Source organism: Cyprinodon tularosa, unplaced genomic scaffold (genome assembly GCF_016077235.1).
Source record: "Cyprinodon tularosa strain WSP-4 unplaced genomic scaffold, ASM1607723v1 ctg684, whole genome shotgun sequence".
In the NCBI taxonomy this organism is placed as follows: domain Eukaryota; kingdom Metazoa; phylum Chordata; class Actinopteri; order Cyprinodontiformes; family Cyprinodontidae; genus Cyprinodon; species Cyprinodon tularosa.
This window is the reverse complement of record NW_024039434.1, coordinates 205938-232616: the sequence shown is the minus strand read 5'-3', so window position 1 is coordinate 232616 and position 26679 is coordinate 205938. Positions and strand designations below refer to the sequence as shown.

At 38.1% G+C, this 26679-nt stretch overlaps 3 protein-coding genes across 3 annotated transcripts in view; all 3 read left to right on the top strand.

Annotated features, from left to right (window-relative positions):
• Positions 1 to 90: 90 nt before the first annotated feature.
• On the top strand, positions 91 to 4932 carry si:ch211-149b19.2 (G protein-regulated inducer of neurite outgrowth 1). The gene is made up of 3 exons (XM_038267789.1): positions 91 to 291; positions 518 to 2279; positions 3674 to 4932. The coding sequence occupies exons 2-3, from the start codon at positions 602 to 604 to the stop codon at positions 4858 to 4860; spliced, it is 2865 nt and encodes a 954-aa protein (XP_038123717.1). The 5' UTR covers positions 91 to 291; positions 518 to 601; the 3' UTR covers positions 4861 to 4932.
• Positions 4933 to 9710: 4778 nt separating this feature from the next.
• On the top strand, positions 9711 to 19482 carry LOC119771658 (protein phosphatase 1K, mitochondrial-like). Its single transcript, XM_038267773.1, has 9 exons — positions 9711 to 9830; positions 10840 to 10969; positions 12804 to 12980; positions 13687 to 13859; positions 13943 to 14043; positions 14191 to 14356; positions 17911 to 18055; positions 18182 to 18316; positions 18794 to 19482. Exons 2-9 carry the CDS (start codon positions 10859 to 10861, stop codon positions 18923 to 18925), a joined length of 1140 nt encoding a protein of 379 aa, XP_038123701.1. The 5' UTR covers positions 9711 to 9830; positions 10840 to 10858; the 3' UTR covers positions 18926 to 19482.
• Positions 19483 to 26095: 6613 nt separating this feature from the next.
• Positions 26096 to 26679, top strand: part of abcg2a (ATP-binding cassette, sub-family G (WHITE), member 2a) — a 43259-nt gene continuing 42675 nt past the window's right edge. Inside the window, exon 1 of the mRNA XM_038267791.1 lies at positions 26096 to 26401. The gene's annotated coding sequence lies outside the window, so the exon portion shown is untranslated. The remainder of the gene's footprint in view (positions 26402 to 26679) is intronic.

Sequence of the window (26679 nt, the reverse complement as noted above, 5' to 3'; positions counted from 1 at the left end):
ACCCTTAAGAGGTGAAACTGGGAGAGCAAATACATTTGGAGGAAAAACATTGCATCACACCTTAATACATAAAAGGTTAAAGAAAATTAATAATAAAAAAAGAGAAGAAGGAGGAGCAAAAGCCGCTCTCAGCTCTTTCACTGCATCTGCTATTAATTTATTCACTGCTGCCTCCTCTGGAGCGCTGAGGAGGAACAAAACAGAGCAGCTAAACGTTTGCTTTTCAACTGGGCAGGATTTCCAAATTCAACCTCTAATTCGCCATAACTGATGACTGCAGAGCCTCAATAGGTATGAATATAACTAATACATTTCTAAACATAGTTTTTGTTATTTGATCTTCTATGCTTCATCCAGTAATATAATGTTTTAAAGATCAGGGACTATCTTGTAAGCAACTGTAGACATACTGTTAGTGTTGGATAAATATTTCATGTTTCATAACCTGCTAACATCAATAGTTGAGATGTTTTTTAAAGTTTGTGATTTTGATAATTTCTCTCATCTTTTAATACAGGTGCAGATCTTCAGTTGGATAATTTTAAGATTTTTTTTTGTCTTTAGATGCATTGGGGATCACAGTTTTTATCCCCCATATATCATGAAACGAAGAAAAGATCTTCTCCAACAAGAATGTGATGCTCCAGAACCAGCAGAAGCTTCATATTCTCCAGTGAACACGGATTCAAACAAAAGCTGGGATACAGAACCAAACTTCAATCTTAATCTCAATATAAGCTCACCAAGCAATCCTCGCCCCACTAAAGAGACCTCCAAGATGGATTCTGGGAGTAAAAAGGACGATAAAAGTAAAGGAGGGGGGAAAACTGGTAATAAAGGAGCAATAGCTGTGGACTTTTCAACTATTTTACCAGCTGAAAAAATGAAGAGCAAAATCCCAACCTTTTCTGGCTCGCAAACAACTCAGACTACTGTCAAAAACAAAGGCAAGCCTAAATATCCACACACTGAGAATCCCTCTACATCCGAGATACAAATACATGGCTCAGCAGCACTAAGTTCCAAACCAAACAGTGTGGAGGGGAATCTCAGCCAAAGACCTATGGAAAAAGTTAAAACTGAAATACCTCTAAGAGAATATGCTAAACCAATCCCTGAACTAATGCCAGAATTGACAACAAACTCTGCAAATGTCACACCAAACTTAAAGACTAAAGCAAACAGGAAAGATGGACATGTTAAAGAAATTCACCTTGAGACATCATCCAAAACACTACAGCTACCTAAAAGCCCGAAGTTCTTCAACAAAAAAGGGGATAAAAGCAATATCAGCCCACAAATTACAAATCATACCCCAATGATGATGGCCAAAACCAAAAAAACTGATTTGGTCAATTCAACTATTCCATTTGACCAACAACTTGAGGATGTTAACAAAGCTCAAGGTGCTTTTACAAGTTCTGAAACCTCTCTGAGTCCAAAGCCATCCTTACTGGCAAAACCTACAGGGACCATAAACAACAACGTATCAGGGTCTAAGGAGAGTCTTAAGGGTAAATATTCAAAGGCAATTTCTGGATCCAAAACTGCTGTCCAATCTATTAAAAGCCTGAAAGCAACAAAAGGATCCAAAAATAGTCTGGATTCCAAATCCAGATCTCAGTCTGGGTCCAGAGATGCACTGGATTCCAAAAGCAGCAGTGCCTCAAAAAGTAGCGTGGAATCTAAGGACGGCTTGGAGTTAAAGAAGCTCCAGAGATCCAAAGCTAGTCCAAACCCTAAGCTAAAAACTGTTTTTAAAGATATGCATGATCAGAAAACCTCAAAAGAAAGCAATAAAATCCACCAAGATTCTGAGAAAACGGCTGCTTCCAAAATGACGAACTCAAAGAATAATCATGATTCTAAAAGTCTTCAAAGCTCCAGAGCAAGTTTTGATCCCACAATCATTACCAGCTCAGGATCTGAACCTAAGATGGGCGTTACCAATACAGCTTCTCTAGCTAATCTGCCGACCTCCTCCTTAGATATGGACCTTCTCGGGGGTGTTTCCTTTTCCCCCATCTCTTGCGGAAGCATCAAGACTGCAAGTTCTGCTGTTGAGCTCAGGTTGAATCTGAAGAGTCAGTACAATCAGTCAGATCCATCAAGATCTGAACAGGTTCAGTCTGATTCAAAGTCAACGCCCATCGACCTGTCCTCTTTGAGGCTTTCTCCTGTACTAGCATATCAGAATCCAGGATCCAGCTCTAAACACTTTGCTTCTACTTCAACTGGATCAAACGGGGAGAACCAGAAGAGCCCAAGTTCTTCTCCAGGTAATGACAATCCAAGCGTCAAAATACAACAGAAGCAAGGTAAAACTTTATTTCAGTCATAACCTTTAAGATTTTTTTGCGCAACTTGTTTTAGGGTGTGGAGATACCTCTTACATCTGTAGGGTCTTTATCACCCGACTCTAGTAGTACAAATGATTTGAACTTTTTTCTCTGTATAAGGCCTGTGCCTGTGTTTTGAAATGTTTTATAGAGACTCAGTCACCAAGGTTATCTGAAGTGTCTAAAAAACTTTGAGGTTTTGTTGCAAGTACTTAGGATCTGGGTTTTAGATCTCATCTAATCAGAAACCATGCAGTTGTGTAGAGACACCCCAGATCCAACTATATAATGGAGTATAACAGCTGGCATCAAACATTTCTAGGTTTTTTTCCTCAATTTAACTCTTGAACAGTGGCTCGGCAGCCATATTGAATGACCATACCAGAGCAAAACACTTGGTGCCTGATGTAAAGAAGGTTTGCGTGTCCTAAAACACCTTCCACGTGTTTGTACGTGCAGATTAGATCGTCAAAGAAGGTGCAAAGTGATTGGTGTTTGCCGTTCAGCAGACCATGTATGCAAACCATTTTTTTTGTGTATGTGTTTGGCTTCGCCAAAATGCAGATCATATTCGAATGACCAAATGGCACAAATTCATGGGTTGAGGATGTGTAAATGGTACCATTTTCAAAATGCAAAAAGATATTCCAAATCAAAAACTCAATTAAAAATATCTGTGGTGATTGTTTCCGCAAAGGAGGAAGTGGTGCAATGACATATGCTGAGATAAACATATTTGTACAGTTAGACAAACCTGACACAAGCAAAAATAAGAAAAATCTGACAGAACTTAAATATTGTAGCATGTATGTAAAAGATGAAAAAAATATTTCTTTCTCAATATAGTAAAAATCTAACCAAGCACAAGACACTGTTATGTTTTATTAGACGCTAAAGCAAAAACCTGGTTTAATCTGTTTGTATGTCAATAGACAAATACAGCTTTACAGCTTGCAATCTGTTCATTTTAATGGATGGAACAGAAATAGTTTGGAGGTCTTGAAAATTTGTAACAATCTTTGTAGATTACCCAAAACACTCCCACTCATTGCACATACTGAAATAAAAGTGGTACTTGCAATTTAGCAATATGACATTTTTTAAGATCAGGCCCTTAGTTGACAATGAGTCAATTAGAGTTGATGTAATTTTCAATCAAGGAAGTTTTGAGTAGCAAAATAAGCCAATTGCAGACTAAAATTTTTTTTAGAGTTTACCAGCACATTAGATTGGAACACATTTACACACTTTCTATGCTTTCCAACTTTATCAGACAAGTTGCTTTGAAAAGCATCAAGCACCTTTTCTGACAGATCATTTTGCTTTCATTTCAGGTACACTGGCCCCTTTGACATCTTCTAGTCCTAAAACAAGACCTGTGGTGACCTCGAAAACAGTGGAAGGGTTAACACATACCTCTGAAGTTTCTGCAGTTATAAAAAGAGACCCTGGCATTTCACCCCGAAATACTTGTCTGACCCGAGGTCTTACCTTTGACTCAATCACAAAACTAGACAATAATGCTGTCAGAAAACATTTAAGATCTAGTGAGAATAAGGTGCAGACTAAAGAAGGGTTGGAAATATCCCAAGAGGACAAGAATATTGAGAAGGAATGTCCTTTGGGAGATAGTAGGAGGGAATTAGATCGCCTGAGGAAAATGGAACACCCAAGAGACACAAATATCATCTCATCACCTCGGGCAACTAATGTAGGAGAGCAAAAGCAGAAAATGCCAGTTCATGGAAAGAAGAATGAAGTGAATTGTTCTTCACCTCTTCATCCCATTTCTTCTTCATCTACTCATGCACCAACTAAGAAGAACGTCAAGGAGACTGCAGCCAAGACTGAGTCTCAAAGACTCCAAAAACTTTCAGGAGAGCGGAAAGAGGTGGCCGTTCAGGTAGAGGTGGAAGTGGTTGAACGTTCTGTCTCTACAAGCCCCAGCCTCCAACAGGGACCTCTCACCTCATCCCTGATTGGTTCCCCCAGTTGTCAGTCATCACTTAGTTACCTTCCACCCCTCAAACATGTTTGCCAGATTGAGATTGAGCTATGCAGCCAATCAATACTTCCCTCTGTTGTACCTGAAAAGGCGAGTTCCCTTCCTGCGTGTCTGTGCACTTATAGCTTCCACCAAAACCCTGAACTAATGTCAGAGATTGGACAAGACCCAGATGTTAGCTCTGAGAGCATCTGGGAGGAGGAAAACAATGAGAAAAACTCACAGGCCAACAAAGCGAACGAGGATGGGTTTAAAGGGCAGACTGAAAAGCCTCCAGAGGTATTGTGGGACAAACAAGGGATGACTTGGGAGGTTTATGGTGCCTCTGTAGACCTAGAATCTCTTGGTACGGCCATCCAGTCCCACCTGGAGATGAAAATCCGAGAGAAGGAGAGACACATTCGGATACTTAGGAAGTCCATCTGTTCCAACAACAGCTTCACACGGTGCAAGCTGAAGAAGAGACGGAGAAAGTTTCTTGGTTGCTGCGTCAAGGCGTCCACCGTGATGGACTGAGATTGATCAAGGAGGTTCACCAACTTCAAACACGAGTTTAGTTGCTCTCAGCTGGATTTAGTTCAGGAAAATTATAGAACATCCCTGTTGTTTCCCATATTTGATTTAAAGTCGTAGAGTAACGGCTCTTCCAACCGTTGCAGTTCCAAATTCTCCCGAATGGTGCCCGACTTTACACGAGTGAATAAAGTGAATGTGATTTGTTGATTATCAAGGGGGCGGGATTGTTTTGGCGGAAGGTTCGCAAGCAAGTTTGGTTGTGGCAGGTTTGTCAGATGCATCTTGCTAACCAGTTAGCATCTTAGTGCTATCAGGTTCCCAATGGGAAATTACATTGGGACCAAGTAGAACTAACTTGGTGACTTAGAAACGACACTGTCAAGGAATGCTAGGGACAGCGGAAACATGCAAGAGGAGGAGAGTTTTGTGTCGGAGGTCATGGATGAGTCTCCTCTGTCATACATTTTTTATTTAGAGGAGGAAAGTGGGGACGAAGATGTTGTGGAAGAGGACGCCAGTGTAATGATCTCAGAATGTAGGACTCAGAATTTGAGGCAAGACAGGCAGTGGGAAAGTTCAAAGCGTTTATTAAATAAAACAGGTGCGTGGGGCTGCTCGTCTGCTGCGGGGCGGATCTCTGCAGAAATGGGAGAATACAGATCAGTGACTGGATATGGAGCTTAACACGACTTGGAGCAAAGTCACTGACCTGATTCAAAGTTCAGTCCGTTTGCAGAGCTTTGACCGCAGTTGTGGCGGGAGACGCCCCCAGAGTTCCTTGAGAGCGCGCAGCAGACGCCGAGCAGCAACAGAGTCCAGAAGGGAAATCCAAGGCCGAAGTCAGAAGACAGTTCATGGTTCAGAAGCCGGTAGAATCCAGGATCAGACAGGACAAACAGAGCAGACAGGGGCAAGGCAAAAACTCGAAACCCTCAGGGCAGAAACTGGTCAAGATCAGGGAAACAGGCAGACTACAGATTGCTGGGGAACGTATCACAAAAACACAAGAATAACCTGGCGCTGATGGGAGGCAAACACACAACTTAAATAGTAGAGGAACCAGGTGGAAATGATCGGCGATAATCAGCCGCAGAACCAATTAGACAGGAAAGCAAGGAGCAAAGGAAAAAACCAAACCATCAGCGCCGAGATCATGACAGCCAGGGCGGCAGAAGCTTGGTTTGGTGTAGAAGGCTTCCAGCCGTACATGTTTCAGCCCTTGCCTCGCAACGCTGCCAGTTCTGTTAGCTCTAAGCCTGCTGAAGATAAGACATACATCTCCTTGAACACTGGGACGGAACTCAATGGGAAAGTAAATGATTTGTGTTTCTTATTTCAACTGTTGCGTATATCAGCAGTGACATATGAATCAAGATGCTATGACTGAAAAAATTTGATTGACAGATGACCGTTGATATATGATTGGCCGAATTTAGGTGTACAAGCTGACGTATAACTAACTGGCCTGCATAAGATAATGAAGAAAAAAAACACAGATTTTAAGACAGGATTTTTTTCGTTTGGGACAATATGGTCTGATAAAGAGTACATTTATATATTATATATTGAAGCAGAATTATTTGACATTTAAATATGACTTCCCTATGACTTTAAACACACATAAAGTTAGTCAACGAGGGCACTGCCTGGAAAAGAGACCTTTAACAAATATTTGACTCAGCCTCAAGAAAGTGCTCCGGTCTGAAGAGTTCAGGATACTTGCCCTTTTGTCTGATGATTTTTCATAAAAGCATTCTTCACTTGGCCCTGACAGTCATGAAAATTCCAAGCTATGGCACATTAATCTTGAATAAATATGTAGCGAAAAGGAATATTCCCCTGCAATTTAATGGAGTAATTTTTGTAAGAAAATCACTAAGGCTTGTTCCTAATCTTTTCCACTGTTCAGGTTTTTGTGTTATAATATAGTAGAGAGTCAAACTAACGTGTACTGTAGACCACATCCTGTGATGTTAGCACATGTTTAGATGTGTCTATTTCTCAAACAGTACAATGGGTCAGTACCTCAGTCTTCCGGTGTTACATATTCAGTTTTAAGCCACTAGGGTTGTTGATGTGGAGCTAAGAGGACAGCAGCTCCATTCCTTTTAAATATTTAATCCAATTTCTCTTTTATGAAACTCTGCACAAAGCACTCAAGCTGGGGCAAAAAGCTTCCAGTCGGAGAGTGGATAATTTGCTTTAAAGACGTTTCGTCTCCTTTATTTTCCTGTCACTTCCATTTCCATTGTTTTTATCAATTTTCACTTCTTTTTCATTTTTCTTTCCCATTTCTTTCGCATTTTATTTCTTTCCTTTCTGTTTTTCTTTTCTTTAATTAATTGCTTTCTACATTTTCTTGACTTCTTGTCCCAGTTTTTACCTTCCATTTTCTTCCTCTTGTGAGGCCTTCTTAAGCTTTTCTTTCAGTCTCCTTCTTACCTAAATCATCTTCTGCTTTTTCTTGTTTCCGTTTTAACTAAGCTCTCCTTTGAATTTCATATTTTCCACTTTGTACAAGTTTTATTCTACTATCAACATAGCTTTCCCTTGAGTTTCCCCTAAATGTTTCCTTTAGTTTCTTCTTTCCGGCATTACTTTTTAGCAGCTACTGTAATCTAACAGTAATGGTTCCTCTGACACCTTCCTCTAGCCTCATGAATTTTCCCTGTCTGCTTTTATTTTTTGATATTTAGGACCTTGAATGTAAATCAAACCTCCCTGCTTCGTCCCTTCATTTCCCCCCCTCTGTCTCCATCTCCTCTTCCTCCCTGAACCTACCCAGCCTGTTTTGTAACTCCTTCTGCTCCCTTGGATGCTGCTGATGGAGCTTCATCATTTATTTAAATAATTCAGAAACATTTAAATGACGCTCATGTTAACAACGGAAACTCCACTATGTTTTATTTACATGCACTGGAACACACTGTAAGGATGATGTATTTAATAAAGGTTCATTACAAACTCTTCAGCTGTTTTCTTGTTTTCTATTTAGTCTTTACTATCTTTTTTAACCATTTAACACAGTTTTAATGTACAACTTTTTTAAACAGAAGAACGCGAAACAACCATTTTATAAAACCAGTGCTTTATTTGCAGTTCAGGTTAATCTAATTTTCTGTTTCACCTCATAGCGCATATCTACACTGCAAAAAATGTAAATCTTAATAAGTCAATTTTTCTTAAAATAGGTATTTTTTCTTGAACTGAAAAGGTAAGTTAGACACTTTGCCAATGGAACAAGACAAATTACATTTATAATAAGAAATAACAATTGCATTGTCTTATTTCAAGTGAGTTTTATCTAATTATCTTATTTTAAGAATAAAAATACACATTCCATTGGCAAATCCTCTTACTTACCTACCCAAATTAAGAGTAAATACACTTAATTTAAGAAATCTGTTTTTCTAGATTGTTTTTGCAGTAGGAAAAGTGCTTTGGAGAAACAAAAAATATATATATTTTTAGTGAAATTCCAAAGTCCTATCTATGTTTGTTTTATTATTATTATTTTTATTTTTTTGCTGAATAATCCTTTATTTGTTATACAAAGTTTCAACCATGCAGCATGTGGAGGTAATTCTCTGTCACCATTAATCCTCCAACTGTCTTTAAATAACTATTTTAACTCACATTAAAGGTATTTAATCAACAGTCTGCATAATGTTTTACATTTCCTAGCCTCACTATCATAACATATTTTATAAAATAAAATGCTTTGAAAGTATACTTTTTTAAGAATACTTTTATCTAAGAATTAATATAAACAGTGGGTTATAATATTTTTTTTATGTGTATGTTTATGTTTTTTGTTTTCATATGTTTATGTATTTTTTTTTTTTTTGGGGGGGGGCACCAGGGAGAATAGCCACACAAAAAAACCTTGATGTAAAAACCACACAGTGTTGGGAGCTGGAGAAATTCCACCTTTCTCCAGCAGAGTCCGCCGTGGATCCTCTGAGGGAGCCTCCTGCACAGCTGCAGCTTATCAAGACCATCAGAGGATCCACTACTTAATCTGTCTTCAGACCTTGCCTCAACGCCGCAGTGTTGTTCCAGTTGGTCAGCGCTTAAGCCTAGATCCTCAGTGAAACTCTTTGACTTTGAATCCAGCCTGGATTCTAATTATTGTCTCTGTCTTCCAGGAAACCTGTGTCTCCTCTGTGAAAGCTCTGGAAGAGCTAACCTGCCGAGCCGACCCTCTGAGCCAAACCTGAAGAATCTCAGAGAACCTCCAAGCAGCTCTGGACTAGAGCTGGAAAACCCAAAACCAAGGTCTGTTCATTGTAGACGTGAGACGCTGAAGCAGCAAACGGACTCTGCTGTTGAACTCCTCTCCAGATCCAACAGTGACTCTCCCAAAGCTAACCTCAAGAACCCTCAAGGTACAATCAGTGATCCTCTGGAAATCAAACCTCTGTTGGCAACGCTAACTGAACTGTCTCTCACGCAGACTCCGGTGAACCAGTATCCAGGCCCCGAACCAGAACCAGTACATTCTGTGTGCTTGTGTATAATAAACTTGTTAAACTTTCATCCCTGTGTCCGTTAGTGGTGTTCTGCATTCTTGGGTCGCTTTTAGTGAACCCATCATGACACACAGGCTAAAAATACATAAAAACACAGTGGTTAATATTAATAATAATAATGCTTTTAGGATTATTATAAAATTATACATTGTTGATCCAAAATAGTTGGAATAAATTGCTTTAATCTGTTTGCTTTAAAGATAGAACAGTTTGAACCTGATAAGGCTAAAGAACACTTGAACTTTTTTTTTTTTCTGACGTCAGGATGTGCCGTGCTCTGATTGGTCAGCTACAGGGTAGTTAAAACCCCTCCCAGTAGTTCAGGGTGAGGTGAATAATCAGAGGGCGAGCACCACTGACTGCTCAAGGCAGCTGCTGGACACCTGTTGCCTAGGAAACTGAAACGGCGGGAAAATTATCTGTTAATGACGTGAAGAGGTTGGTTTACATGTGCTTTTGTATTTTTTTTTGCCATTTTTTAATTTTACTTTTCCTTTCAAAGTGCCTTTCTTTAAAAGAAAGAATGTAATGAGATATGTATAAATATTTATATTTTAATTATATATATGTAATAAACTTATTTTCTACATATTGATAAGGAACCTTTTTATTTTAAGTACTTATTTATTTATTTAAGAAATAAACAGAATTATCTATCAATTCTTTGTTTTGGGTCTTTCCAATTTTGTAAAATGTTTTTATTTTTTAAATTTTTAAATAGTTAATTGATTTTCAATTTTTATTCAGCCTCAGTTTTTATGATTTTTTCGGATGACTTTAAATTCTGATATATTCAGCCGTTAAAACATATGTGCTTTTTGAGGTCTTGTCATCAGCAAGTCCCGTGCTTTTGTTATTGAAGCTACTCTGAAGGTCAAGTTCACCAAGAAACTTCCATGGTGTTTGTTGCGGAGGGAGTTTCAGTCCAACTATGTCAGCAGCAGGTGATCCGATCTGGCCCAGTAAAATGTAAATTACCTCACCAGAAAATGGGAAATAGTGACAGCTTCAGAGTTTACCTCGCTTGAAGGGGATCAGTTTTATATAAAGCTTTTAAAATCTAAAGTCAAAGCAGAAATGGTTTTATAGGTCAGGCTGACTATTTATAGAGCTGATTCTGTTGTAGGGGACTGATACGGAAAGGAAGTGGTGAAAACGCTGAGCAGCAGGGCTATTTGTGGAACAAACATACACAAAAGGAATAATGGGCTCATAAGGGGTATGAGGAATGTAATCCCTGTTAATGTCAATACTTTAGAGGATTTTTATTTCATAGATGAATCCGTATTTCACTACTGCCTCCTTCTAAATAAGAGACCCCTCGATATTTAAAGGTTAGAAGTTGGATGTTTGTAATTAATGTAATAATGATGGGGGTGCCATGGGGTATATATGTTGAAATGTGCAAAGTTTCCTGGTTTAATTCCTTCATGCAAAATGTCTACAGCTGTTAAGGACAGTCAGTCATGTCGTCTCCTGCACTGCTTAACCTTCTACGCTGTGGCCGCTTCTCCGTGGGCAGACAAACCCTCGCCGCTGTTCAATCCTCCCTGGAGGCCTCCACTCAGTCTGGGCAGGTGAATCTGTCTACCCAGTCTTAAATGATTCTGTTGAATCATTTAAGACAAACTTAACTATATAAATAACAATTCATTGCCAGGTTATCATAACAGTTATCACTACTTTATTTCTAGACAAGGAGAGTTTTACGTTCATTCTTCGTACAGTAGCCCACAGGGGATAATGGGCTCATGCTATTCTTTTTAGGGTTTTGAGGCGACCTTAGGTTGGCATGAGGATGTTATGCCAGTGAGGCAGTCTGCAACTTCATATCCAAAAGTTCCCCATTTGATCCTTCATCCTCTGGTAGAAGTTAGTTATCACAAGGTCCTTACAAGATTCCTTTAGGGAACTTTTAAGGTACCTACAGTGTACATGATGGTAGTTAACAGCTACCTATTTGTAACACATGCACCTAAAAGGAAATGATGTTATGCATGGTGTGCATAGTGTATATAGGGAGCTCTTATAGGATACCTACAGATTTTTTATGAGTTACCTCTGGTTACTTGCATGTAACTTACAAAATACCTTGTGACAGTTACAGGGTACCATATGCATAAATGCATATGTGAAATGGATGCTTAAATGGGAGCAATTGTACTTACAAGGATCCCATGAGGCACCTATCTGGCCCTTTTTGGGTAACTCTTGCATATTGAAAATTACCTTATTTTCTTAGTAGTTGCCCAATGTTTTTTATATACCTATACTATTTTCATACGTACAACTGCTAGGGTATATAGGATGCATACTGGGTACCTATAGGATATGGATTTTCTATGGGAGGCCTCTGGAATAGGTGGTTGTTAATGTAAAGAACAAAACAAAAAGTATACATCATAGGTATTCTTTGTGGAATATCTATATGGTACTTCCATAATACCTTGTAGGTCATTTCTAGGACTTTAGGAGATTTGAATTTTTACCCTTTAAGTACCAATACTTGAAGGGTAAAATGCTACTAACTGTATACCCAAATGGTATTAACAGGCAAACATTTTAAAGTATTTTAAAGCTAACAAGTACTAAAATGACTTTACATTCATGATGTATTTAATGAGTACAAATGTGGTCCAACCAAGAAGTCTAAAATATGCTTAAAGGGTACCTTCTTGATATTTAGGTACCGTACTTTCAGTACTAGCGATTCAAAATTTCCCTGCTTTCCTTGATGGGCCCTTGGCTGGTCCCCTAACATTCCTTTTAAAAACATCAATCTTTGTACTAAAATATTCTTTCTGTCATGATTTGTGAACATTAAGACCTAAAGAGAAGCATTATCTCCTGGTCAGACCCTGTAATTCGGTGAAGAGGGTTGAGTCAGAGTATAAAACTATGCACACGCAGGTGAAGGAGGGGATCACTAGATACGTTAAGACATGGTAGAAGCATGGTACCTTTTTAATTCTTTCAAGGTATCTTTGGTTTACGCTGTTCAGGCTTAGAGTACCTACAACAGTTCTTGGGGTACCTTTGAGGTACCGAAGTTGTACCTATGGGGTCAGAAGGCTCGGTTATGAGATGCTGCTGTCACCATCTTGTTGTCCAGGTTTTACAGGCTACTGACTGAGCTAACAGTAAAGTATTTAAAATATTCTTACTAGATTCTTCAGGACTAGTTAGCTGGGAGTAGGTACTGAATACTAATGGGGCCTAGGGGTATCATAAGGTGTGAGTTATTTAGTTGGAAGATTTCCAAATCCTCAAAAAGACCAAATAATCAATAGATGCATAAGATGTTATTTAACTTATAATTGATGTTGTTATTTAACAAAATATAAAATATCTAAAGTATCTATGACTATTGCAGATTTTCTTTACAGTAGGATTTTTTGGGGTTTCATGCAGGTTGGTGGACCTTTGTTGGGGCTGGTGGGCGTGCGGCGGGCCAGCGGCTCGGTCAGGTTCGACAGTGACGGCAGTGGCCGGCCAGTAACCTGGGACTCATTTGGTATTTGGGACAACCGTGTAGAAGAACCAATATTACTGCCTTCAAGTATCCGTTATGGAAAACCCATTCCACAGGTATTAGGGTTGTCAAAAGTATCGAAACTCAAAAAAGTATCGATACTGAAATGTTGTATCCGGATACAATACTTGTTTTTAAAAGTATCGATACAGTGCCGTCACCAGTGGCACCTAAGCAGTCATTCATCTAAAGTGCAGAATAGAGGACAATGCACTTTCTGAACACTGTGTGATGGAATAATTCTGTGCTCTTTTCGGTTTCAGACTTTTTTTTTGTAAGAGGTGCAGCTGCTGAGAATTATTTTTGTTTCTTAACTGGTTTGGCTGGTGTCATTGTTATGTGTGCAAAGCATAGCCAAGGAAGGAACACTTAATTTGAATTTTATAAGTTTTTTATCAAGCTTGCATAATATTATGCAGAGCATACAACCTTTATTGTGTTTATTTATTGTATTTTATTTATTAATGAAAATATTTCTGTTGAATTTTGGAGTCTTTGTTTTTATCCTTGTGGTATCGAAAATGGTATCGAGTAGCGAATATTTTCCCTAGTATCGGTATCGAGTTGAAAAGTTTAGTATCGTGACAACCCTAACAGGTATACAAACCATTAATTTGTTTAAATAGATGGTTCAAGTTCAAAATCGGCTTAGAGTTGATTGAATAATATGTAAACAAACAGATAAACAATAGAAAGTCAAACTTCTGAGAGCAATGTTGTTGTATCCAAGTAGATGGAGGGTAATATTTGTCTTCCTCTCAGATCAGTCTGTCTCGGGTTGGCAGCGCGTCTATTTTGGGTCTCCGGAGAGAGAATGAGGACAGACTGCGTATTGCCCGTATTGATGACAGCCTGCTGTACTTCGCCGTATTCGATGGCCATGGCGGCCCACACGCTGCCGACTACTGCTGCACCTTCATGGAGAAGTTCATCAGGTTGAATTCAATTTCCTCAATAAGTTACCAAATACGACATTTTGACCACTGAATTTTATAAATTCCTGGATGTTTTCCTACAGAGACGCTTTGGAGGAAGAACAAGATCTTGAGAAAGTTTTACAGAAAGCCTTTATAGATGCTGATAAAACTTTACACACACACCTAAGCTTCTTCAACAATGGTAAACCGCTTTACTAAACCATTTACTGAATGATCCAAATTACGTGCACATTCAAAATATGATTTGCAAACTTGGTTATAGTTTGAAAATCAAATCACCAAACAACAGTGGCTTAAGTTTTTCTTTTTTCTTTTCTTCATTTTTTAGAATCGTTTCTGAAATCAGGCACAACAGCAACAGTCGCTTTGCTGCATGATGGGATAGAGCTGGTGGTCGGCAGCGTCGGTGATAGCCGGGCGATGCTGTGCAGGAAGGGACATGCCAATAAACTCACAAAAGACCACACACCAGACCGCAAAGACGAGAGAAAACGGTATTGAGTCATTTTTTTTTTACTACTATACAAATAAATCTTTGATAGTAATAGTAATGTGCAGGGTTAAAAGCTAACTTTTTGACCCACTGGCCAAATTGACCGAAAGCTAAAATGATTTACCAACACAGCATATCTTAAGCGTCCGGAAAAAAAAAAATTCTCATATATTTTTAAGCAACATAGTTAAATAGTTAAAAACAAACTTAAGGTAAAAGGTAATGTAGTTCATTGAATGAGGCTGTAATTTAAAATTTCATTAAATTTAATTCAAAATAGTGCAAATACTAAGACACCTGTGTTTAATACAGTTGACATAAATAAAAAAAATGAAAAAAAACAGCAAACTATTTTCATTTTCATATTATCCATGAATAAAAAAATAAATTATCATCATTTTAATCAGCATACTCACAGTTGCTGCTGCATGGGTTGTTGTCAAAAATAAACCTCTTGTGAAACACAGGGTGTGTTCGATTTCAAAGGCTGCATCCTCCAAGGAGCCGGTCTTCAAGGATTGGGTCCTTCGAGGTTCTGGAAAATAAGGAGGCTGGAAGAGATTTGGTCTTGGATTCAAACAGGTCCAGCCTTCTCTAGCTTTCACCGGCCTTATGCTCTGTTGCTTAGCAACCATTACAGTTGACAAAAACAGGCAAAGAATGGATACCGAACTTCTCACAATTTTTATGTATGCTTCCCTTCTTCCCTGCTTTCCCTTCACAAAAATAGTAAGCTTACTAAACTATAAAGGTTCATAATGTATTTCCTGAGAAAAAAAAAGACTTAAAATTCTGTCTGTTTAATTGCTCATCTGCCCCTGATCTGCACTGGAAATGGGATCCTTTGCTCCTTTGGGGAGTTAACTTTTCAGCTTTGCATTTAAACATAAATCTAGTCTTTTTAGGTTTTATGTTTCCTTTTCTTGTTAACATTATGGTATATTATGTATAATCTAAAGAAAGAAACAGCTAAAATGAAGATAAACATGGTTTAATCATATTTTGCTGGACCGCTCTGAGCATGTATGATGATGACATTAGAGAAGCAGTTTAACGAAGATGTAAAAAGCATAAAAAGTGTCTCAGAAAACTCATAAAGCATTTTTCAAAGATGTATATTAGAATTCTTTAGGGAGTTAAGGATAGAAATAAGTAATTTTAGTACAATAATTACATTATTTATGGACACTATAAGCCTAGTGGGTTATAACAGTGCGCTTGTGCTCTGAGATAGTTGCAAGTATGTATAACTGTATAAACTATACAGTTGTATAGTTGCACAGATATAAAAAAATGTATCAGCTATGTATAATATCCTCTAAAACATTGATGTCCAGTTTCAGTCCTAATGGCTGCTATCTGCCAGGTTTTGAATTAAAGATATACTCAAAAAAAGTAAATCAAGCACATTTACTTTGTTGCTTTCCATCACTTAAACCTCTGCAGGGTTTTTGCACCCTGGAGCCGCATTTATCCACCTCTGCTTATTTGTTTTTTTTACAGAATATTGCCTTGGTATTTATTTGCCAACTAATAAAACACACACTTCTAATCCTCCGCAGTCTACCTACCCAAAAGTCAATGTGATTTCCTTTTCTAGGATTCATAGTGGTTGACCTTATCTTCTACTTAATAATGATTTAAAGCTTCTTTATTTAAGCATGAAGGTTTCTGGAGATTTTAAATCCTTTGCTTAAAACATAAGCTCTAACCAAATAGAGACTAGGCCTTAACAGTCTTCTGTTAATGCAGTTAAACCTCCCTGCAGCTCCTTCCATCATAGTTTGCTGATCATAGATTCATCAGTATTGTTGTCTGGTTTGAGGTTTTGCTGTGAGGACTTTCAGCTTCAGAGCATACACAGCAACACTACGGTTCAGGTTTCCCATACAGTTGATCAACTCGCCGAGTATAAATAGTGTGAAAGTCAGTATTCATAAAGCTTATCCAGGAGCTGAAATAGGAGCAGAGCTGCAGGTCGACAGGTTTGGGATTCCCTTCAGCTATAAGCAGCTGGTGTTATCTAACAGCAGAGCGAGCCCCCATCAAGCTGTGGACATCAATCAAACGGGATAATCATTTAGTGCTGGGGAAAATAAAGTCTTTACAGAGAAGCTGTTCATGTGAGTACGCTAAAGCAGAAGAGTTGTTTTAGTTTAAGTAAATTATCTAATCATATCAATCTTCAACAAATTGTGTGATACTCTAAGAAACTGCTTTTTATATCAGGCAAAATTATAATTTATAAAGTGAGCAAATTCCTTATTAAAGGGGGAGCAGGGGGGCCATGGCCACTGCGAGCCAATCATTGGCCATCCCTTCCAGCTGATCTGCTGTTCCCATGGAGATCTAAAGGCTGATTTATACTCAGAAACCAGGTCGTCTGCGTGTGTGTCGTAGTGAACGCAAATATGCTCCCACTGCAGACACTCTGGTGCACCTCTCCTAAAATGTAGGCGACCGCAGACAGTGCCGCAGACAGGAGGTCTCTGATTGGCAGAGATGGGAAGTAACGAAGTACAAATACTTCGTTACTGTACTTAAGTAGATTTTTCTGATATTTTTACTTTACTTTACTATTTATTTTTATGGCGACATTTTACTTCTACTCCTTACATTTTTACACAAATATCTGTACTTTCTACTCCTTACATTTTAAAAAATTGGCTCGTTACTTTAGTTTTGAATCATTTCAATGGAGTTACCGTTATTTTTCACGTCATCAATACCAAATTCAATCTAATTGGATGGGAATCTACGTTGCATTTGACGCACCACTACAAGATGAATCGACAGATTCGGCGGTATTCATTGGCGGCAAATCATTGCAGCTTGGTGGCGGTGGCGTTAGCATAGTAGTATGGACGACGAGATGATTGAAAATGAACACAACGGAGATCTAGTCCTATTGGTAGACATCCATTTAAAATGTAGGCAACGGCATGAAAAAAGTGGTTTCTACTTTTACTTTTATACTTTAAGTAAATTTACAAGCCTGTACTTTGTTACTTTTACTTGAGTAAAGAAGTTTAATCAGTACTTCCACTTTTACCAGAGTATTTTTTAACACAAGTATCTGTACTTTTACTCAAGTATGGAAAGTGAGTACTTTTGCCATCTCTGCTGATTGGTCAAATCTATATCCGCTCTACACTATGCGTATATCCTGTTTGGTACCGTACCGGCTTGTTTTGTTTATTTGACCACCATTGTGGAAACATCTCATGAAGATGGATCAGCTAGAAGAGCGAGGTGCAAGAGAATGATGGGAACCTTTTTCTACCTCGCTCTTTTTCGCCCTCATGTCCCTCCATTGTCGAACAAACCTGCCCCAAGTTTCTCACCGCCTCGGCCGTATCTAGACCCACAGCCAAGTCAACAGATTGCTGATGGGTGGGTTTGTCAGAACCATCTTGTCAATTCTAGAAAGTATTCTAATATGCTCTTAAAACACAAAATGAACTAAATTAACACACAACCAGTGATTTGTATATTTAAATGCCTCATAGTTTTGCTTGAATAATAACTGATCCTGTTTAATTTTTTAATGTTCAGGATCCAAAGGTTTGGTGGTTTCCTGTCATGGAACAGCGTCGGTCAAGCAAACGTTAACGGGCGGCTCGCCATGACGCGCAGTATCGGAGACTTCCACCTTAAATCCAGCGGCGTAATCGCAGAACCGGAAACACGTCGACTTTCGGTGAGTGCTATCCAAACTTAACATCATTTCCCAGTCAGTTTGGATCTGTAGACTTCTGACAGCTAGCCAGTTAGGTTATTATTGCTCTGGATAAGCATGTCACATAGACATCCTCCATGTCTGCAGGTCCAACATGCAAATGACTCCTTCCTGGCTTTGACCACAGATGGTATTAACTTCCTTTTGAGTGATCAGGAGATCTGTGATGTCATCAACCAGTGTCAAGATCCCACTGAAGCAGCAGAAATCATTTCTCAGCAGGTAGATCATTAATAGAGCAAAGTAATAGGCAATAATGCAAAAGACGTGCAATGCAAAATCCATTTATTTTGGTATATATTTGCAAAGGACTGTAGAGAAAACATTGATAACTCTAAGAAATTTAGACATAATTTGAGAATAACTGAGCTTCAACCTGTGTTGTTCTCAGAAACCAGAGATGGTCCAAACTCAAATTTGAGATCCTCTACATTATAGATACATCCAGTAAACTGACCCCTTTAACACTGCAAAACATTTACAGTCATTGAAAGACATTTAACCCTTTTAACTCTAAATCTTTAAGCAGTCATACATTTCTAGGGTTTAAATATTCTTTTCTTTTTGGGCTCTTGGCATCTGAACTTTGTTTATTAATAAATGACAAATGTGAAACTTGATCAGTCCAGGTTATTATCAGCATTTCTTTGAGAAACGAACGTCATCCAACCCAAATAAGTGGATAAAATTCTGTTTCAGGCTCTGCAGTATGGCTCGGAGGACAACGCCACCATCGTCATCATCCCATTTGGAGCCTGGGGGAAACATAAAAGCTCAACCAAGATCTACAGCATGAGCAGGAACTTTGCTTCGAGTGGCAGATGGGCATAGACAAAAACATACATAAAACTTTAGCTCAGACAATCATCTTAATGTCACTTTAAGTAACCCAGATTTTCTTAAATCATAAATATTGCCACTCATAAATCCATCCAAACTGCCACCCACCAGCGTTATCAAGTCCCTTCCCAACTCAGTAGTCAATTCTGTAAATATAGTGTAAAATAATAAAATGTGTATATATATATATATATATATATATATATAAAGATTTAATGAAGTGTTGTTCCATATATCAGCTTTGTATCATTAAATATTGAGCCTTCAGAGAAACCTTTTTAGTATATTTATATTTTTCCTGAGAGCTGGCATGGAGTTTCCAGCAATTATCAAGATGAAGGCAAACATTTTTACCCCTCAAAATAATTCAAGAATAAAAAAGCAGGTTATTTTAATCAATACCAAACCCTTTGTTTAAATTATGAGTTACATTATGGTTTTGATCTTCTACTCATTGACCACCTGAAGATGTTAACCATGACTACCTTAAATGAATACTAACCCTGAGCCCTCTACAATGATAAAGCTCCACAAATTAAACAGTAAAACAAAACTGTTGCTTCGTTGCTTTATTTTTTTATGCTGTTTTGATGCTTAAGATGATGGCATTAAGCTCAGGTAGTGATCAGTCAGACACTGAATTTTTCTTTAGAAGTTATACCAGTGCAGGTACTGTAGACTGAACTGTTATTTTGTCCTCTATTATATCTTCCTGTAAAACTGGCTTTACTGTAGTTAAAAAAGGGTTAGTTTCCTTCTCTTTTACCATGAATACAGAATGTGAGCAAAAGGATGGTTTTCCATTGGCTTGGTGAAAAGGATCTACCTGGATCTGGAAAGAAACCAAATGTCTTCAAATGTCTCTGCTTTGCTTTTCACCATCAATGATGGACTGAAGCTTTCTGTCAAGAACTACTGTAAAGCCTATGACACCCACTTTAATTCACTTACCTGATGAGCGTTTTAGCCAAACAGGGTCATTCAGATGTGAAGGCTTGTGCAGGGAAGCATGGAGAGAGTTCAGTCAGTTAAGTTACATCTGGATACAAACAAAGGTTTGTTTCTATTGGTGGTTATTGGAAGTAATCAAAGGGCTGAGAGAAAGAAGGAAGGCAGAGAAGATCTGAAACCTTGGTGGTTTTGTTGGGAGTTTATTGCCTCCATTTATGGGGTACCTGCTCTACCATTAAACCTTTCATTGCCTCAGAAATAATCAAGGCAGTTCTCCTTTATGGAGCCAGTAGAAGGTTTATCAGGTTTATTGAGATCTGGTAGGGATCGGTCCAGTGCTGCTCAGAACACTGGCGAACCGGAACTGAAAAGTGAAGGGAAGTTCCTGCGGTTAGTTCAGACTCAGTGGGAAATTTGAGCTTCGATTGCAAAGGGAATTAAGGCAACAGGACTCAAGTTTCCAGAAAAAGGTGTTGTTCGCTGAATCCAGTCAGTGTGGGTTGTTCCAGTAATAGACTTGTTCCCTGGAGGGCGAACAGGGTTTACCCAGGTTGAGGTGTTTCCTTGAGGAATGTAGGAGCTGACTGCCACTTGGATTTCCTATGGTACTTGAACGGTTTCTTGTGGAGATGAATTCCCTGTTCAGAGTGTAGCTCAAACAATTCCTTGGGGAAAAGTAGATCCGAACCTCCAGTTTGAATCCCCAGCTCAGTTTGTAGCTCAGACGATCCTTCCGGGGGGAGAAGGTCCAAAACATCCAGTGTGCAGGATGACTTCCTGCTGAGAGGCAAAGACAAAAACAACAAGGTTAGGCTCAGGTTGACAAAAACTCAGTTTGACTCAGCAAAACTCAGCTTGGCTAGAGTACCCAAAACTGGCAAACACTCTGGCGTCGAGGTAGGAGCAGTCAGCAGCTTAAGAGTCCTCCGGTAATGAGGTAACCATCCGCAGGAATTTGAGAGGGCCAACGAGAACCAGGCGCCACCTGGTGGTGGAGGGAAAACACACAAAAACACAACCCACACAAACAGGAGGAAAACAATTACATTAATAAAATCACTGGAACTGCAAACAGTCATCAACAGATGCCTTCAGAAGACGCTGCACATTGGCTGGGAATCTTTGGTTCCCTGTGGAAGAGGATGTGCTCAAAAGATACTTGCTGTAATTTGACTATTCTGCACGCAAGGCAGTTACAGATATTAACAAACAAACTGTGACCTGAATATGGATAATATATGTATGTATAAATGTATATACAAATTTAGATGGCACTTTACAGAGTCAATTCAACCAGATCATACAGTCAGATCGATTCAAAGTTTTCTATCTAAGGAAAAAAAATAGCTGATCGCATCGACTCATTTACTCAAGAGCAATCCCTCACACCAAGCATGCTTGTAGCGACAGTGGAGAGGAAAACTCCCATTTAACAGGAAGTAACCTCAATCAGAACCAGGCTCAGTGTGAGCGGCCATCTAACAAGGCCAGCTGGTATCTGTCCCTCAAATCTCTTGCATAGGTAATGTGGATTTTTTTTATGTATTTAAAATTAATGGCTTCTTCCTATAAAAAGATGCCTTTTATTTCATTTGTTCCAGGACTTATTTTTTTTGTAGAAAAAGTGATCCATGTTTTAGTTTTTGCTAACATTTTCACAAGTCCCTCAGTTTGCACCAAAACACTTTGGCTTTGTGATACTTCCTAAATGGTACAACTGCTGAATATCCCCATACTGTTCATAGAACTGATAAACCGTCACATCTCTGGAGGTTGTACCAAATGTTGGGCAAGACTTGTGGGGTTTGATTAAATTGACTTTACAAAGTGCCTTCAAAGGACATGAATTGGCAACAATTCACAACAAGTGTCATGCGGTTTTTTTTTTATTATTAATTGGTTGAAATAAAAAATAATTAATTAAATTCATTCATTATGGCATCAGAAAATATGAATAGCTTTGGTTATCCTAAGTAAAAAAAAAAAAAAATAGATCTGCATTTGAAAATACAGTAGGGAGAGCAGGAACGATAGTTACCCAGGGGGAGGTTTAAGGCATAATTTTGGAGGTAATGTTCTGGACCAAAGGTAACATTTGTTTTGCACTTATATACTAGTAGCTATGCTCCAAGTTAAAATATGGCTCTTAAAGCAAACAAGCAAATATTGGTAAAGCTAAGTGAGCAGATAAGACAAACAATGGCTGGCTATGGTGGGTTATAACGACCCAAAAAGTATTACATCTGTCCCTGTTATCTATTGAAAATTTAAATAAGGATTTGACTCTCTTTATTTGATTAATTTAGAGCTGGTTAGGCAGTGGAAAAGGAAGACAAAAACCCACTAAAGAGCTTAAACCATCACTAAGACTCTATACAGTATGTAGGCCAAAAAAGTTAAAATGTGCTTATTATGTTAAAATGTGCTTACAATGTTGTTATTTACCAACATTGTCATTCCGATTTACATTATAAACACAAGACACACACAAAAAAAAAACAATATATATTTTTTGTTTTTTATCCGATCAATATGCTTATTTGCTATTTAGCTAAAGAATGAACAATGAGAACTGATACTGTTGAGGTTTTTTTCTTGTAGACTCTCCCACACACACCTAAACTCTGATGAGGAACTTGAAGAGACTTAAATGTCATCATAAATATTAGCAGACTGTATTAAGGGTTGTTATATTTCTGTAATACACTATACAATATAGCCTCTGTCTTTGTCTGGTACAAAGTACCCCAATATGTAGCAAGAGGGTGGATTGAAAGAGGAGGACTGTGTCTTTGACATTAATGCAATGACTCTGTTACGTACTTAGAGTGGTGGAGTTTATACCTTCTGCAGTAAACACGTGTAGATATGTTGTAAAAACGTATGAGAACCATGGTGTCCTGTAAGACTTATATAGCATCCATGCATTTCTGTTGTTACGTCTAAACATTAAGGAGGTGCTGGCTATAGAAATCTGGTTCAAAGATAAGTTTGTCATGAACTTTCTCCTGGTTGACTAAATGCAGACCCTCCTTCTCAGACGTCCAATCACGTTACAGCATTCTCAAACCCAGTGGGGGTTCAGAAGTTGGAAAGTAAATATAGAAACCACCAAGCTTGACTGAATTCTGTCATATGACCACGAGGTGGCATTTGAATGAGCAACAAGACACACCCCCTCCTCCATAACTGCACCTTTAGGAAGCCTCTAGGGGGTGACCTTCAGGATCTGCTGCCCTGTAAGTCGGTATGTCAGAGTGTGTGTGAGGAGGTAGTCTTGTTTTGGTAGAAGCAGTTCGTATTTCAGAGCTTTAAGGTGGTATTTTAAGACATGATGTTAACCAGTCATCATTTTCCACCTTAAAGTGGTAGGGAAACTTCTGTGATATAAATGTTCTCTTTATCAAACGATATTGTCCTAAAATTTAGAAAATTTCTATTTGTACAAGCTGGTTTTTTTTTCTTCGTTATCTTATGCAGGCCAGTTAGTTATATATCAGCTTGTTCACCTAATTTCGGCCAATCATATATCAACGGTCATCTGTCAATCAAAGCATCTTGTTTCATATGTCGCAGCTAATATACGCAATGGTTGAAATCAGAATCATTTCCTTTCCCATTGAGTTCCGTCCCAGTGTTCATGGGGATGGACGTCTGTGTCTTCAGCAGGCGTAGAGCTAACAGAACTGGCAGCGTTGCGAGGCAAGGGCTCAAACATGTACGGCTGTAAGCCTTCTACACCAAACCAAGCTTCTGCCGCCCTGGCGTCCTCTTCCACAACATCTTCGTCCCCGCTTTCGTCCTCTAAATAAAAAATGTATGAAGGAGGAGACTCATTCACGACCTCCGACACTAAACTCTCCTCCTCTTGCATGTTTCCTCTGTCCATAGCGTTCCTTGACAGTGTCGTTTCTAAGTCACCAATTTAGTGCTACTTGGTCCCAATGGAATTTCCCATTGGGAACCTACTAGCACTAAGTTGCTAACTGGTTAGCAAGATGCTTCTGACAAACCGGCCATTCACATTCAGTTTAATTACTCGTGTAAAGTTGTGCTCCACTCAGGAGAATTCGGAACTGCAACCATTGGAACAGCCGCTTCCCTATGACTTTAAGTTCACACAGCTCTAATCTGTTGTTTTAAAGGAGAGTCATGTCACAGTGTTTGCCACTGTCTTTAAAATGGACTTGTTGGAGTTGTGCGTAGTGTAGAGGAAGAGAGGATGTCCAATATACTGAGGCTATTACAATAGACATTGATGCAGCCATATCAGGGTTGCAAGCCATCCCATTAAATGCCAACCTTCCTTTATTTGGCAGTCAAATATTGGGTTACATATTGATAAAATAAGGGACAAGTTTTTTCACATGTTGTCATAAATTTCAAATTCACATGGTTGTCTCACACACACATCAGTTCTAAATCTAACAAAATTTGCATCAGCTGCTGTCATGGTTGCATACAGACAGTAAACCCTTACCTACACTATCATTGCTAATGAAGGATTTTTAGCTTATTATGATTTTTTTACCTCTTTACTAAAGGCAGCAGCATAAAATAAAACATTATTTTAGGACGTCCCACCATGCAGATTGAGGGGCTTGGGCCATGGGAATGCTTTAGTTTTAATTTATGAGAACCCCTGTATAAGAACGTAACCACATATTTTACCCCCATCCCTCTGAAATAAAGAACACTAGTGTCACAAGATAAAAAATGTAAAAAAAAAAAGTTGCTCATATTAAAAACAGATATTTGCAATTGTACAGTATTACTTGGTTCTTTGCACTGGTAAAAAAAAAGTCGTTTGAAAAATCACCAGCTGAATTTTTTTCCAAAGTAAGATGCACTGCCGCCCTCTATAGGCCGATATCTGTACTATACACGTCAAAATATATATATATAATAATAATACACACACACACACGCACACACACACACACACACACACACACACACACACACACACACACACACACATATATATATATATATATATATATATATATATATATATATATATATATATATATATATATATATATATATATATATATATATATATATATATATATATATATATATATATATATATGAATGCAATCCTCTCATTACTCTTGCTATAAACATTTTAAGGTGGAGGCATTGTTCCAAAGTACATATTCAAAGCAATTTCTTAGGTTATGAAGAGCATTTTCTTTTTTCCACTACTCTGAATGAAAAACTAAATTTGACTTATAAGTATAACTGAACTGGAATGTTTGTCACTCCCCAAACCTTTCTATATGATTAAATAAAATATTTATTTACCTGTATGTAAAATTTATCTTTTTATTTTGTAAGGAAATTTGAGAATAGATTTTTTAAATTCGCACACTTTATTTAGGATTAAAATGTTCCCTCTTCACAAATTTTGTTTTTTGAAATTTACCTTTAAAACTGTATGGTTTGTCACTTGACTAAATGTTTAAGTAATCTAAAATAAATCGGTTATTGGTTTAACCTGTTTTCTTGAATATTTTGCTTGTATTTACACAGTGCGGGTCAAAATGACCCGCAACATAATGAATGTAATTTTTTTTCAACATAATATAAGGGTTAATAATTGTTGCTCCACAAATAAACTGAACATAACAGAATATTACTTTCCTAAAAGATTGCTTACAATAAATTGGAAATGTATCTTGTTTTTTAGAGAGGTGTAGCAGATTACCAGCTAATGAGTTTTATATCATTATTAAAGTCATATCAATTCACATAACCCAAGTTTTTCTACCGGCGAAAATCTGACGTGCAATGTCACATTTATACCGCCAGAGGGAGCCAAAGCAGCACAGCATGACAAAGAACTGCGGCGTTCTAATGGTTTAGCCTTTTATTAGTAAGTTTATAATACAAACAAAATAAAATGCATCAACACCTACACATAACACGTTACTGTATTTTTCTGTATTAATTTTAATCTGTTAAAAAAGTTCTCGGTTAAGCAGATCATTGTTTATCTGCATCCTGACAAGAAAAAATAGAGAAAAAGAAAGTAAATCTAAAGCTGAATCATGAACAGATATGTGGAGGATCGCTGTAACTGTGAGAACAAGGAAGCTGTTCAGTAAAACAGAGTAAATTAAGAAACAGGATGCGAGTATTTCATGGACTTCCTGCAGAGTGTAGGGTGAAAGCTGCAGCTGCAGACCCGCCTCCTCTCTCTGCTACCCGGAGAAAACAGATCAACCACCTCTGCTTGGCGCTCTACTCTGTCTGCTGCATTGCTTTTATAGATTCTCTTTGAAAACTACAGTTAGGTGTTTAGGATACATTCGTTTTCAGCCAAATTTAGATTTTTCTCCTGTATATAATTATTTTTAAGCATGCAACTTTATCCAGGATGTGTATCCAGATGTTTTCTGGAGGAGATTTAATCATCCATTAGAAGGAGCTGCAGCTGGGCGGGGCTTCAGACACGTGCTGAGACCTGAGGACTTCAATTTACTGCCACACTGATCTGGAAAGCATCAAGTAACCCTTTTGAAATTTTCTAATGCTACACATTTTTTGGTAACACGTTGAAAATTGGATAAGATAAACAGAGTAAATACAAAAAGAAGGTTTTAAGAAGGAATTTTCTTTATTTGGGGTAAAGTGTTAAATTCTATGGAGGACCAGCTGTACCATATTTAACCCTTTATGGGGCACTCAGTCAAATCGCAAAAATGCATGTCAAAGTAATAACAAGAAACACCAACTTGCCTGTACATATTTAGAAAAATAACAAAAGTGCTTTTATAAGAAATTGA

Coding starts and splice junctions, on each gene's coding strand:
- si:ch211-149b19.2 (XM_038267789.1), top strand. CDS start 602: ATGAAACGAAGAAAAGATCTTCTCCAACAAGAATGTGATGCTCCAGAA. Junction 2,280..3,673: donor GAGCCCAAGTTCTTCTCCAG/GTAATGACAATC, acceptor CTTTCATTTCAG/GTACACTGGCCCCTTTGACA.
- LOC119771658 (XM_038267773.1), top strand. CDS start 10,859: ATGTCGTCTCCTGCACTGCTTAACCTTCTACGCTGTGGCCGCTTCTCC. Junction 14,044..14,190: donor CCTAAGCTTCTTCAACAATG/GTAAACCGCTTT, acceptor TTCATTTTTTAG/AATCGTTTCTGAAATCAGGC. Junction 14,357..17,910: donor CGCAAAGACGAGAGAAAACG/GTATTGAGTCAT, acceptor TTTAATGTTCAG/GATCCAAAGGTTTGGTGGTT.